The following is a 13538-nucleotide window of genomic DNA, read 5'->3' on the forward strand; positions in this document are numbered from 1 at the left end:
TAGACTTATGCCACACACACACACAAACACAGACACACAGACACACAGACACAGACACACTCACTCTCTCTCTTAGTAAGGCTAGAATAGACCTCAAAGTAGCCGAAGTTGTCAATGTGTCCATCTAACTATTTAGACTTTCTGGAGCCCTTATGTTTCTTGCTTTTTTTTTTTTTTGGTAAAAAAAGGACAAGCTATGTTCCTACTTAAAATATAGCAATAACCAAACACAATGAAATAAATACAATTGTGAGTTACTGGTAAATAAACCCAGTCATTTAAAAAAATCACTTGTGTGCACCAGCTTGTTTACTTTGTTTGATGGTGGAACATCTGTTTTTTCTTCTACTATTTTTGGAGTGTTGGCATGATTTTTTTCAGTACTGATAGATGAATGAAAAGAACATTGGGTCACTATTTCTATAGCTATCCTCTTTTGTCTTGGGGCTTTATCATAAGCAGTGAAGAGCTGCGAATCTTCATTTAAGAACCTAACTGAATAAATTTTGGAAATCCATTTCAATTGTGGACAGAGATTCCTGAAAACAAGCACTGGGTTTTAGGCATATCTGATTTTATGCTCAAGACTAAATTGCCCTGAAATAACAGGGAAAAAAACTTTGTTATTCTGATAGCAGGTTCTAGAATAGTACCAACACAATGGTCAAAACTATTTTTGTCACCTGTCTTTAAATGCATGGCAGGACTAGCAGGCATTCACACAAAATACAAAAAACCAAATTTATTTTCTATTACCATAGAATCACAGAACAATTCATGTTGGAAGGAATCTTTGTAGCTCATGTAGTCCATCTCCCTGTCCAAAGCAGGGCCAGCTTCAAAATTATATCAGGTTGCTCAGGCCTTTGTTTGGCCAACTTTTGAATATCTCAGAGATGGAGAATCCACAGCCTCTCTGGATTTGACCACTCTTACAGTGAACATTTTTTCCTTATAGCCAACTGGATTTTCCCTTGCCGCAACTTCTGTCTACTGCTTCTCATACAGTTCGCTGATGCCTTTTCTGTGCTGAGAGGGGGTGGTAATAAAACTGGAAGAACACCAGGCACAGTACAGAAATGTACTGTACTCATAACCATAGTATTGATGTGGTTTGATGTAAATTTGCGGTTGCTTTCAAGGGAGCACTCAGGACATTCAGTGAGACAGAGCGGAATGTACAACATGCTAGCTACTCCACACTTTTTAGAAAACACTTAGCACAGACTAATTTGTAAAGCAGAGTAAGCTCTTGCAGAAAGACTGTCTTAAAACATGCTAAGAGTATCCGCAAGGTTATTTCTGACTCATAGGCTTCCTTCCCGCCCCCTGCAAGTTATAGAAAAGGCACTGAATATGGAGCTCCTCTGACAGCCTTCCTCCTCTGTGAGACCTCACTGTTCATACTTAGTTCTCTCCTATCTCAAGGCTGCTTGGTGTTCTTAAAATCCTTTGATGAGGTGCCTTGTGGAATACCTTCTGGAAATCCAGGTAGGTTATGTGAACTGGCGCTTGCTTAACAATTTGCTTCTTAGGTCTCTGAAGAGCTCCAAAAGCTATGTGAGGTAGGACTTCCCTTTAGCAAAGCCACATCGCCTCCTCCCAGACATACCATCCTTATTTATGTGTCCAGCATCACCCTTATTTAGGTGGCCGGTTTGCTGCATTCCTCTTGTTTGGTTCAGCAGGTGCTGTCCATCTGTGCTGTACCTGCAGTGTGGTGCCTCAAGCTATTCCCAGTGCCCCTGCAAGGATTTAACTCTCCTAACTGTGCCTTAAGCTCTGCTGAAGAGTATCAACATAAACACACAAAATAAGCTACTGCCACATGATGCTCTGACCTCAGGAAAATCTTACAGATGAGCCTCGGAAGCCTGGTTTACCTTCATGAACATGCTGAATCCAGTTTTAAGGAGATCGGTGAGGCCTGATGACATATGCTCAATATCAACAGGATCAGGTCGATCAGGATTACAGATCTCTTCCACTACCTGTTTCAGCAGTGGTTTGTAAGAAGCCTGCACAAAAAGAACAATGCACTGTGAGTAAAGCTGTTTAGACTTGGTGCAGCTGCTCTTCTAAACATTTTCTTTCCATTAAAGGGAACAAAAATAATTAACCCAGAAAGGAAACCATTCAGAGAGTTAAAAATCATTAAAGCAGCAGCGGTCTTTGGGACCTTGACTGCGAATGGTGTGCGCCACCCTAGCATTGAACTGAAAAGACTGGAAGGCGGCCACGCATTTACTCTGCCCCCCGTGTATTACATCACTAAAGGAAGGCAAGGAAATAGGGGGTTCCTAGTTTCTCTGGAAGCTTTTTGGAGGTGGTACAGAAAAGGGTAGCAATAGGGATGACATCCTGTTGTTCATTGTGCACCCAGATCTCAATCCCTTTTTAATGATTTTACAAACCTGGGAGGGATTGCTTACTGACCACTCCTGCCTTGCCACAGGCACCGCGTTAGCACTGAAGCCTGGGTATCAGCAGGGCTGGGAAGAGGTCTCTTTGTCCCTCATGGGAAAGCAGAGCTAAGGGGTCCCTGTTAATCCTTCAGCTTCCACAGCCAGGACACTACATAATCATTTCAACCTGTGGAAAGCCTGGAGAAAAACAGGCCAAACAATATCATGCATGTCAAAGCTTCAGAGAAGTTAAGGACCAGGAAAAGTGGAACATGTAAAGGTACAAATGGTCAGCATCCTGAAAGATTCACTTCCAAAGCATTCACCCTGCACCCTCTTTAGGGTCCAGAAACCTGAGCTGAATATGAATTAGTAGCCTAGAAATTTTCACATTCCCTTACCGAGGTTTAAACCACTCTGCCATCCTGAAAAAGCTTCTAAGATAAAAATGTTAGGGATTTGTGGAAAGATGCTCTTTAATGAAAATTTGACCTTACTTGGTTTACAGATGGGGTTTTGTTTTGCTGCTTTTGACTTTGCCCAAACTGCAACGGACCCACAATCATTTCAGGAAGTGCAACAGTCTTAGAAAATTTGCAGCTTTCAAACTAGCACATTTGTTTTCCTTTCAGACTAGCCCACGTATACGTCATCCCCTAGATTTCTTAAGGGTATTGAGCGTAACATCGTTAATTTTGTAAAGATGGTATCTACAAGAGACATCATGAAAGCTAAGTGCAAGAATAGATGGAAAATAAAAAGCAAGTCACTTGGCTTGAAACAAAAATTTTCTGGAGCAATTAAAGAAATGTATTTCATCCAACATTTTACAGTGAGAAACAAAACTTACAGTTTTTGAATAGAATCCTGTCAACAAAGATTTATACAATTCATCTAGTTCTTCTCACAACGTATGCGTAATTTTTAATTGCGCCAACAAAGCAAATTACAGCAGACACGAGCTGCAGGATCTTTTAGGAGAACATGCCAAGATTTGTGTCAAATCTAGTCACGCAATAAACAACTGTTTAAAATACACATGCAGGCATGAAAGCCTATGTATAAAAATCTGTTTAATATCTTCATAGATGAAGAACAGAAAGACATTAGGAATGAAATATTTTTGGAGTAGAGATCACAAATCACAGTTAAACAGAGAGGCTTACTGCATGAGATTAAAGGAAAAATATCATCTGACTTCAGAGAAAACTATGGACTCAAAAGACAGTGAAAATGTGCTATGATTCTGCATGTCTGAATTTTCAGCACCAAAACTCAGTGCCCTTCAAAATGATCCAGTTCAACTACACAGATACTAGAAGGCAGATACTACGATCACTTTTTTTACCTATAATAGTTTCAAATATTTTTAAAAACCTCTTATGACTTGAAATTAATCTATTACATTTGTAGGGAGTTTTTACTTTATTTTTTCATGTAACTGCCAATAGATGCAGTGATTTCTAACTCATATAATGAAACTTTTATCAACTTCAAATTTCGTTGGGGCACAAATTGTGTTTAAAACAGTTGTTGAAAACCTCAACAGCTATAGGACAAACCTCAGGCAAGATTAGCAGAAAACGGAGAGAAGAGAAAGAGAGAGAAAGAAAGAATAAGAAAAGGAGAGGGAAGGATGGAAGGAGGGAGGGAGGGGAGGAGGGAGAGAGAAATATACTTCAGATCAAGGTGAAAGGAAAAGAACGGGTTACAATATCAGGCAAAATAAATACTCTCCTCTTGCACGGTCACTACACAAACTGGTTTGATAATCTGATGAAAGCATTTATCATTTTCTGTAAGACATATAAGCCTCAATGCTACAAAAAGTCCTTCTAAAAGGCTATCAAATTTCCACTTATAGATCTATAGAAAACTTTTTTGAGTATTAACAGGAAACGGATGCTTCCCAACTCCTAACAGATGAAGCGGAAAAGCACCTATAGGCTAAACCCATTCCCAAAGCACTAAATCGGGCTGGGAACGTGTATGGCCACAGGAAGGGCACGACTTCTTCAGAGGAGCTAAACTGATCGCACACAACCCTTGCATTAACACCTGCCATCAAAACAGTGGTCTGCTTGTGGAGAGCTCTGTGTATAATGAAAAAACTGTGCTGCCTGCTTACTTCTCCTACTCTGAACCTCCTCAACCGTCCTCAGCATAAGATCAGTCCTCTTCAAGCAATTAAATCCGTCGCATAGCTAGATTAGGGGGCTGCAAGGGGTTAATACAGCCCTTGCTGTGTTCTAGCACTTAGCCCTAAGCAAACAACCTGGGTTACATCCAAATAACATATCGATGCTAATTACACTTCCAGGAAATTTTTAGAAGGTATTTTCTTATCATCTGGCTGCCCCCTCACTGAACTGTACTAAATGTTTAACAATTTTTCCCATTTCAGACACCAGACGGGTCCTAACTGCTAGGAGACTTCAGTAACAGGTTTTCTCCACCTCAGTTTTCCAGTGCCATTTTGCAACATTCCCTATTTCTGCTCTTACAAAGCAATGCTTAATTTGAACTACATCCCTCTGCTGGTCTACAGCATTCTTATGAGTTTGGAAGGATTTTTTTCTGGCTCAAGGCTAGAATCAAGTTTTACGGTCTCTCTCTAAATCACTGTATGTGCTTTCCATTGTAAAACTCCATTTTTAACTGAAAAAGTTAAAACACTTTGGTGGAGATGGAGAGAGAGAAAAGAAGCCTGTATATTAGTCCTGACGATCTATAGTAATATCACAGATCATATTTTAGAAACAAAAACTAGATTTTTCACCTATTTACAAACCAGACTGCTTCTCACACTTACAGGGATGGGAGAGAAAATACGCAGGAATATAGCTGCTGTATGGATGTGGGTGTCCTGCTTTGCTAAGCCATGACAAGACTTAGTTCAGAACCGTCTCCACCTAGCCCTGCCTTTCACAGGCATTTATGTTGTATCAGTGCTGCAGAGCAAATCCCACATTTATTCCTCAGACAGTTCTTCGTTGACGTTAACATGGATATGCCTGAGCTTGGATGAAGGACTTGAGGAAGTTCTTGATGATTAGATCAATTATGAAATCTGTATTTAAATGTCTTCCACATGGGCAGAACATATATAGGCTTAGCACATCAACAAAATTAGTGCTGTAATGTTGACAGCATGCTAGAGAAATAACATACACAGAGGAAAGAAAGATACACTTGCCTGGTGGGTGTTGCTGCCGGGATTATGTATGGAATTAAACTGCTTCATGTGCATTCGAGCTCTGGCAATATCCCTGAGGGACCGAAAGATATTGTCCACTGCATCTGTGGCTTTCTGGGACGTCAGGTTCAGTGACGAGTCACAGCCTAAAGAAATCAAGAAACACGGAGCTGAGTGAGTGAAAAACTTTCAAGTGTTTTGATAATAAGCAGTAGGAAAATGATAACAGAGGAAATTTTAAATTAGTTTCATCACGTATTCTAGAAACTCAGGGGCTTGTCAGACAGCATGTCCTTAGTGTGGCATGAGTCTCTGTAGCTAAGCAAGAAGGCACAAATGCTAGACAGCAAGGAAAGTGAACGGTATCTCTCTAACCACATTTGTAACCAAAATCATACAGCAATTTCATCAGTGCAAGGTATGTTTTGCTTTCCACAGCAAACACAAGATCCCGTGCCCCGAAGAAGAGCCCCAAATGGAGAGGAACCAACTGGTTTGCTGGTCTCCTTGGGACAAAACAGCCATGAAGAGGGGAATTGCTCCTCAGGCACTGTACCCAGGCCCCGGATGGCAGCCCGCTGCGCTCCAAATGCATTTTCTACCTTTGCAACTAGAAAAATGGGAAGAATCTGTGCTAAATACAGCGGAAGTAATAGCTGCACATTGGAAAGATCTGCATTGCCATACGAAAGTCCTTAACCCTCAGAGTGGCACAGTTACTAATTTTTCCAAAGCACTTCTGATAAGCTACACTGCTTATCTTCCACTGAAGCCAAACGCCATTTACAGGCCCATGTAAAAGGTCTCTCCAGGCGGCCAGGCAGCACCTTGGCAAAGAGAAATTCTAAGCCCTGGCTGCATCCCCCTCACCACAGGGCCATACTGCACAAAGCATTGAAAAAATGCTTTCTCAGCTGACCTGTGGATGAGAATTAGCCAAGTGAGAGATAACTGGGTCACCTGGTATTTGTATTGCCCTGTCAACACAGCTCTGTACCTTTTGACATCTCTGCCTGCCTCTCTTCTTGTTTGACTCCTCATCCCTGTGGCAGAAGATCCATCACAAAATAACCCTTCTTGCCACATGCACACACCAACACACAATCACTCCTGCTTATTGCCAGGGTCCTCCCCGGTGGATGGTGCTCTAGTGGTTTGTGTGTCCATCCCATGGTTCCACAATTGGCCCTGCACTGGCAAACCTCTCTACAGGTGCAGAATCCTGCTGAGAGGATGGGGTCCCAGAACCCACTGGCTTGCATCGCGCCGCACCAGCCGAGCCTGGCACTGAAAACAGACATCCAAACTGTCATGAAGGAACCTGGATTTTGGGGTGAAGGGACTCTGAACAAACTTTCCTCTACAACTAGAGGACAGAATCCTTATGCACTAAAGAAACAACAAAAAAGGCGGCACTTTTAAAATTTACAGGGAATGGGTAATGGCTAATCTGGATCACTTTCACATCTTTGCATTCTGTACAGCAGAATATATGTATCTGCACGTACACACACACTTACAGAGGTCTGAAACTATTCCTACCAGATGGTAGTATATATATATATGTAAAATTTAGAAACTATTCCTACCAGACACTGAGGTTTCATTTGACTGAAAATTATTTGTTGAAAGGCTCCAAGTCACATCCCCAGCTGGTGCAGCTGAACAGATAAAATGACTGTACTTCTGCAGGACTACATCAAACCAAGCTGCTGAGGATTTATGCCATTATAACCCACAAAGCAACGAAGTGAACACGAACTAGGCCTCAGTGACCCCCATGTTATAATTCTAAGGCAGACACGTACATTTTTGGACAGTTTCTTGAAACTATTAATTTTTTCTAAATGAGTGCGAAATAACTTACAGAAGTATTTCTGTTGTTACGTGTGTATTGCAAGATCTGCATGCTCTGATACCCTGATTAACCAAAGCTTAGTTTTTAATTTGGTTGAGGGGCCTGTGTGTTGTCAGTGAAAGCCCTGAACACAACCCCCACTCTGCAGCTCGTTACCCCACTCCACTGGTGTTCCTGAAATCAGAGAGATGGCTCCTGCAAGTGATCTTGTGCAGCTCATATGCAAGGCCATGGTGTCCAACAGCTGAAAAAAGTGAAAATGAACACCTCCTGGACAGATGAGGTCAAGAAATAAAGTCTGAGGTAACAAGTCCTGGTTTATATCTAGCACTAGCACAGGTAAAATATTCAGAGATCTTACACTGTTGGTGTGCTTTTACCCTGCCCATTGGAAAACAGGAATGGCAAACAGGGTAGTCCCTGTTAGCTTCCAACCCAGAGGCTGTGCATATTCAAAAGTTAACATTTATAAAGCATTTTGCAAATTAAAATTAAAATGAAGACCCATATCTCATTATCATATTAACTAGATCTTCTTCCCGAGAAACAAGCTTTCTCTGTTTTAGCCACACTAGCTCCCATCTAATATAAGTAGTGGTATTTTCTTTGTCCTCTCTTCAACACTCTGTCAGAAAAAGCCATTGCTTTTGGCCAAGCCACCTCTGCAGTGTTCCCTTTCGCTAGCGAAACAAGTCCCCCACGTTGAACAAGTTCAGGCAAGGCAAAAATCACATCAGGTTTGCTTTGCTTTGCACGCTCTTCTTTTTTTCTTAATTGTTTATTTTCTTGGACCATTTAAAAGCCTTTTGTTTTGGCCCTACAGTTATTTTCCTCATGAAAAGATATACTTGTTTCCTTCTCCTGTTGGCATTACTTCTCTTTCTGTCTCTATTTTTACGAGAGCCTTTTCACCAAGTTGTTTCAAACCAGCTTGTCACTTCACACTTCTGGAACCGCAGGACAGTCTGCAGTGCACACGGTCTGGCTTTGTGGCTGGAAGCCCCCCGAGATGTTCCTCACCTTGTCTGGCCCAGCGCATCTCACTTTGCTTTTCGTTACTGGATCAACCTTCTTGTGAGCAATTTCTTGGCGAAGTGCAGCCTCTGTAACATCATTCACTGCTCCAGCCTCACTGCCAGGGAAATGCTGTCTGGAGCTCAGGCTTTCCTTTACAGCTTGTGCTGACACACGCCTGGGCTGCAGGAGGCCATGAAATCATTCACCCTTTCCATCTGCTTAACAGGCACGCTGCTTCATCACCGCCCCCTGAACCACAACGAGAGGCCAGGAGCTTGGTGCACTGGGCTGTGCCCAGCTGTGCCTCCCGGCAGACTGGAGCGTATGTTGAGAACTGGAGCAGGGGCTCATGTGTGCGTCCAGTCTCCATGGCAGCGCATGGTGCTGGACCCAATTTGGGACACGGGGGCACTGGGAGTCAAAGCTCTGGTCCAGTGCCAGTTTAAGGCTGACCAGATGGAGGGAAAAGAGGCATACTTTCAAAGATATCTCTAAAATGTGGCTTCCTTGGGACTTCTGATCAAGAAGTGTCATGCCTGGGGAAGTCATGGCTCTCTTTTTCCAGCCTGACATCCAGTTCTTCTTTTTTTAAAACGTGAATTAAAAACTAACTTTTCTTTGCAATCCTTTATTGTTGAAATTAAGTAACAAAATCTGAGGTTCTCTGAAGGCTGCTGCCTACCTGTCGCACTGCAGTAGGTTTGAAGAGGGGAGCCGGTGTTCTCTCCAGCCTGGAGAACAACAGAAGCTTGTGCTGTACAAATGGCAGACAGCTACAAATCACCTCCCATTCTCACCTTCCCCCTGAATGAGGCTGTGTGTGCGGATAGAGAGCAGAACACAATTCCTTTTCTCTGCTCGCTTCATGCTACCAAGAAATCTGCTCCTTTTACAACAATGAAGAGGTGGAATACATTAGCCTTTGCACAGCTCATGTGCTAATTAAAACAACTCTTCCCATTACTGTTTTTTCATGGGAAGTTAAATGGCATTCAGAGAGCATGCTGAAGGAATTCCTTTGAAACCCAAGCCCTCTTATAAATGGGAAAAGGTATTTAAATGAAATTTTGGGGTTTCCTGTCAGACTTTGTGGAAAAAAGAAAATCACCACTAACCAGCATGGGACTATGGATTTTCAAGCACCTATCTGAGATCTTGATGATCTCCCATGAAGAATACAATGTAGTTTTGTGGTAAGCGGTGCCCGACCTCACTGTTATTGCTTCTGGTTTGCTTCTATCCACTTGTGCTGAATTTGAGGAGAGTGAGACTGTCAGGAGCTGCATTCAGCACTTAACAGGATGAGACTCCTGGCCCTTATTTTTGACCTGCTTTTGAACTTTTTCATCAGACAAAGCACATCTCCTCTTAAGCTATACATCATAACCATTAATACCAGAACAGTCCATTTTCACAAGGAGCTTGACAAGAGCAGAATGGAGATGCTCTTCTCTACAGTCTGGAGTGACCCAGAAAGCAAACTGGACCAGTTTTTCTACTGACTTCTGAAACCAGAAGGAAGATACTTTAAGAAAAGAACACAGACATTGTGAATCCATGAGATCTAGAAAGTGCTATGTGATTGATGATTCCCCCCCTGAATGCAACAAATGAGAATTTCAGACCTGTGTATCAGAAAACCTTTCACTGTGCTTTGTCTCTCTTGGTATGTGGTCCAGGCATTATAAACAAACTTGTTCTTTCTCTAAAGCAGATAATTATTACACCTTGTGAAGGTCTTTGATACTTCTGAGACATCACTGACAGGCTACGATTCTTACAAAGTTAAAAATTTAGGAAAGCTTAAAGTTCACATTTAGTCTGTTTTATTGGTATTAACTTAGGCTCTCTCGATAGCCCATTTACAGAAATAAATCAATGTAAACCCTGCAAACCCTGAAATGGAGCTGGCAGAGTAGCCAAGCTGTTTTAGATGCACACGCTGAAGCACAGGCTAAACCAGACAACTGGTACTTCAAAGAAGAGAAAATCCAGCAGCAGGATTGCATTATGCAAGCTATTTTCTAGATATGCAGAGTTAATTTGCTTGTCAGTGAAAGACAGAGATACAGGGTGCCTTGAGGGTCAGAACTCAAAATACAGCACTATGACATTAAACTAATGAAAATCTTCTATTTTTATACTTCAGATGATAGCATAGCAATGGGGGCCTTTCTTCTTCTATTAGATAAACCTAAAAGCATACGTATGTATACTCAGAGCCATATGTTTTGTAATAGTTTTGATGTATTTATGCATTAAGATGGCTATGAAAAAGTAGGTATGAAAGGATATAGTTACACAGACCATGGCTGCTTTTTGCAAAGGAAAAAAAAAGTGTAAAAAACTAGCATGAAATTTGTGTGATTCTCCTCTTGCCTTTCTTCCTGATGGATTCTGCCATGCATTTGAATCTTATTCTTAAATCTGATTTATATTAAATCGTGCTCTCCCACTGCATGTGAGAGGGAAGCTGGTGAGTGTGATGCTGTAGGATAAGGAAGGACAGGCCAGAATATAAGACATCTGTCATTCCTAATAGCAACATCAGCAGAAGGTGAAAAATCAGAATTGACTGCATTTCAGTTTGGCAGGTTACAGAAGAAAGGTGTGTTCTCCAGCCCTTGAGAAAAGAGCATCCATCTAGAGGGGACAGACACAGCTGTGCCTGTGACAGCTTCCCCGCAGCACATGGCCCGTCTCAGCCCCTGGGGATGGAGAGGGTCCTGCTCCATGCTTGATCAGCCCTCCACATCCCAGCCAGCCATGTCTGTGCTGCTGGCAGCTCCCAGCAAGGAGCAAGCCTCCAGGCAACCTGGAATGCTGAAGGGCAGCTCAACACTACAGTGGGCTGAGTTCAAAACAGGGCTGGCTTTTCTGACATTAGCAAGTGATTTGGGTACCACGGATTGGATTAGAGGAAAAGAGGGGTATCAGGAGAGATGCTGGAAGATTTTTCAAAATGGTATTTGGTGTTCAGAGGTAAATTAAAATCCCAAGAAAACTTAGTAAAGAAATATATGAAAGCTATAAAAAAAATAACATGTCCATTTCACTGAAGCCCTGGCAAAGCAGTGCGTTGGTGCTGCTGGCATGGAGGGGCAGGAGCTCATCAGCTGGGGAAGGGGCAGGTGCAGAGGTGCAGAGAGAACCTGGCCCTGCCCACAGCCTCTGGACGCTCTTGCCTCATCCCCTGCCAGCCACCGCAGCAGATTTCTAAGCTGTTGTCCTGAGTCAACTCCTTTTCTCACCCTCCCTCTTCCCTCCCCACTTTCTGCGATGGTCCCTTGCCCCAGTCATGCCTCAGCCCTTCACTGCATCTGGGAGGCTGAATTCAGCTTGGACCACACTGCTGTGAAACCACTCCATCCCCATGGCCCTCCCTGGGGAGAGGCAAGTTATTTGTGTACCAGAGGCGAAGAGGCTGAAACTCCTCCAGGGCATCCAAGAGGTTAGCATCACAGCCAGAGCAGGAACGCGGGGTTTCCCAGCCCTGGGCTTGATCAGCCCTTCTGACAGTCCACACAGCACTGAATAACAGATTGCAAACGCTAGCAGGCAGAAAGATAAACTGAGGGGAGGAGGAAAGCAAAGAATAGCAGCATATGGGAAAAAAACATTAGAGAGAGAAAATGTATACAGTGTTAAAAATCAAAGCAGAATGTTTTCTCCCTCAATTATTAGTGACATCTGATTTGAACCTATTTAAAACCGAAGTTCACACAGAGGGTCGCTGTAGGGCTCCAGCTGAAGTCTGAAACTTCAGAATAAATCAAAGTGATTATCTGAAAAGCCACAAAACAGAGAAGGTCAGCTCTGTGTTTCTATAAATGTCATTTATTATCTGATTGGCACATGGAAAATGAAAACACAGCAGCGTGCAGGGATGCTCCAGGGCAGTCACCAGCACCACACAGTGATGGTACAGAAGTGGTGTCTGTGATGGGAGGAGGAAGGGCCTGATCCACAAAGGAAACCATGGAAGCTAGTATTGTGACCAGGAAAGGTACAAGTTGTAGTTTGTTTTCATCACGGCAAACATCTCCCATTTGAAAGAAAAGCCAAGGATGTTTTTTTAAAGAGTAACTACATTTAGAATCCTAACTCTCCACTTCAGCTTTTAAATAAGCATCCAAACTTCAGCAGTGCTGAGCATCCAGAGATCACACATGTACATGTCCACGGGCAGTTTAACACATATCTGAAGTCTACTGTATATAGGGACACATCCTGCAAACCTGGAGCTCACTGGGGAGGGACAGCAGGAGCCCACGGTGTGCTTGGAAAGCACGTTGGCCTCAAGACTTTGAACTTCTTCTGGAAAGTGCTCTTTGGCGTGCAAGGGACTCTGCTGGATCTAAAGCTGCACATGTAAAAAATCTGGCCACTTACCTACATGATTAAATATGGATTTAAGACCTACCTTTGGAGAGTAATTTTAAAAAGAAAATTTTGGCCTCAATATCTGTTACTTGGACATTTCTATTTTACGGGAATATTTTATTGCCGCCTTCTTGCCAAAACCCAACAGCACAACATGTAATATCAACTTTTATGAAGCACTGCAAGCGCAGTACTGCTGGCTCTCATGTTACATGAAATTAAACCTGTCAATTAAGTGAACAATTACAGGGAAAAACTACAGCACTTACTAGAATAAATTGCATAAATTAATTGCAGGAGCAATTTAAGTTAGGTTCAGATATGCTTTCTGAAGGAAATTAATGTAACAAATTCATTAGGGAACCATTCAGTTGCTCCCTCAAGTAGTCCATACTTTAATTAAAAAACCACACATGTTAATAAAGTTATGGTAAATGCTCTGTAAGTTTAATAAGGCCTCCCAATAATGTTCTTGCAAGAACTCAGTAAAACTCCAGGTTTTACTAAATGATATAGACCTTTATGAACATACCACCCTAGGACTTATATGATCAAATGTCCTCAGTCTTTTGCAAGTAATTCTCAGCTACCTTCCTTTTGCCTTCAGACCGGTGGCTGCACTTTGGCAAGGACAGATGTTTGCTCCCATCAAGGACTTTCTTGCTATCCACACATCAGC

The 13538-nt window shown here is 42.4% G+C and overlaps 1 protein-coding gene across 1 annotated transcript in view; it reads right to left on the bottom strand.

The window, feature by feature from the left end:
* SCFD2 (sec1 family domain containing 2) overlaps positions 1 to 13538 on the bottom strand; it is a 202119-nt gene that overhangs the window by 9625 nt on the left and 178956 nt on the right. Inside the window, exons 6-7 of the mRNA XM_080386071.1 lie at positions 5602 to 5747; positions 1884 to 2018 (exon numbers count right to left, since the gene is read on the bottom strand). Of these exons, the coding sequence (XP_080242197.1) occupies positions 1884 to 2018; positions 5602 to 5747 (281 nt within the window). The remainder of the gene's footprint in view (positions 1 to 1883; positions 2019 to 5601; positions 5748 to 13538) is intronic.

Source organism: Falco punctatus (assembly GCF_963210335.1).
Source record: "Falco punctatus genome assembly, chromosome: 1".
In the NCBI taxonomy this organism is placed as follows: Eukaryota; Metazoa; Chordata; class Aves; order Falconiformes; family Falconidae; genus Falco; species Falco punctatus.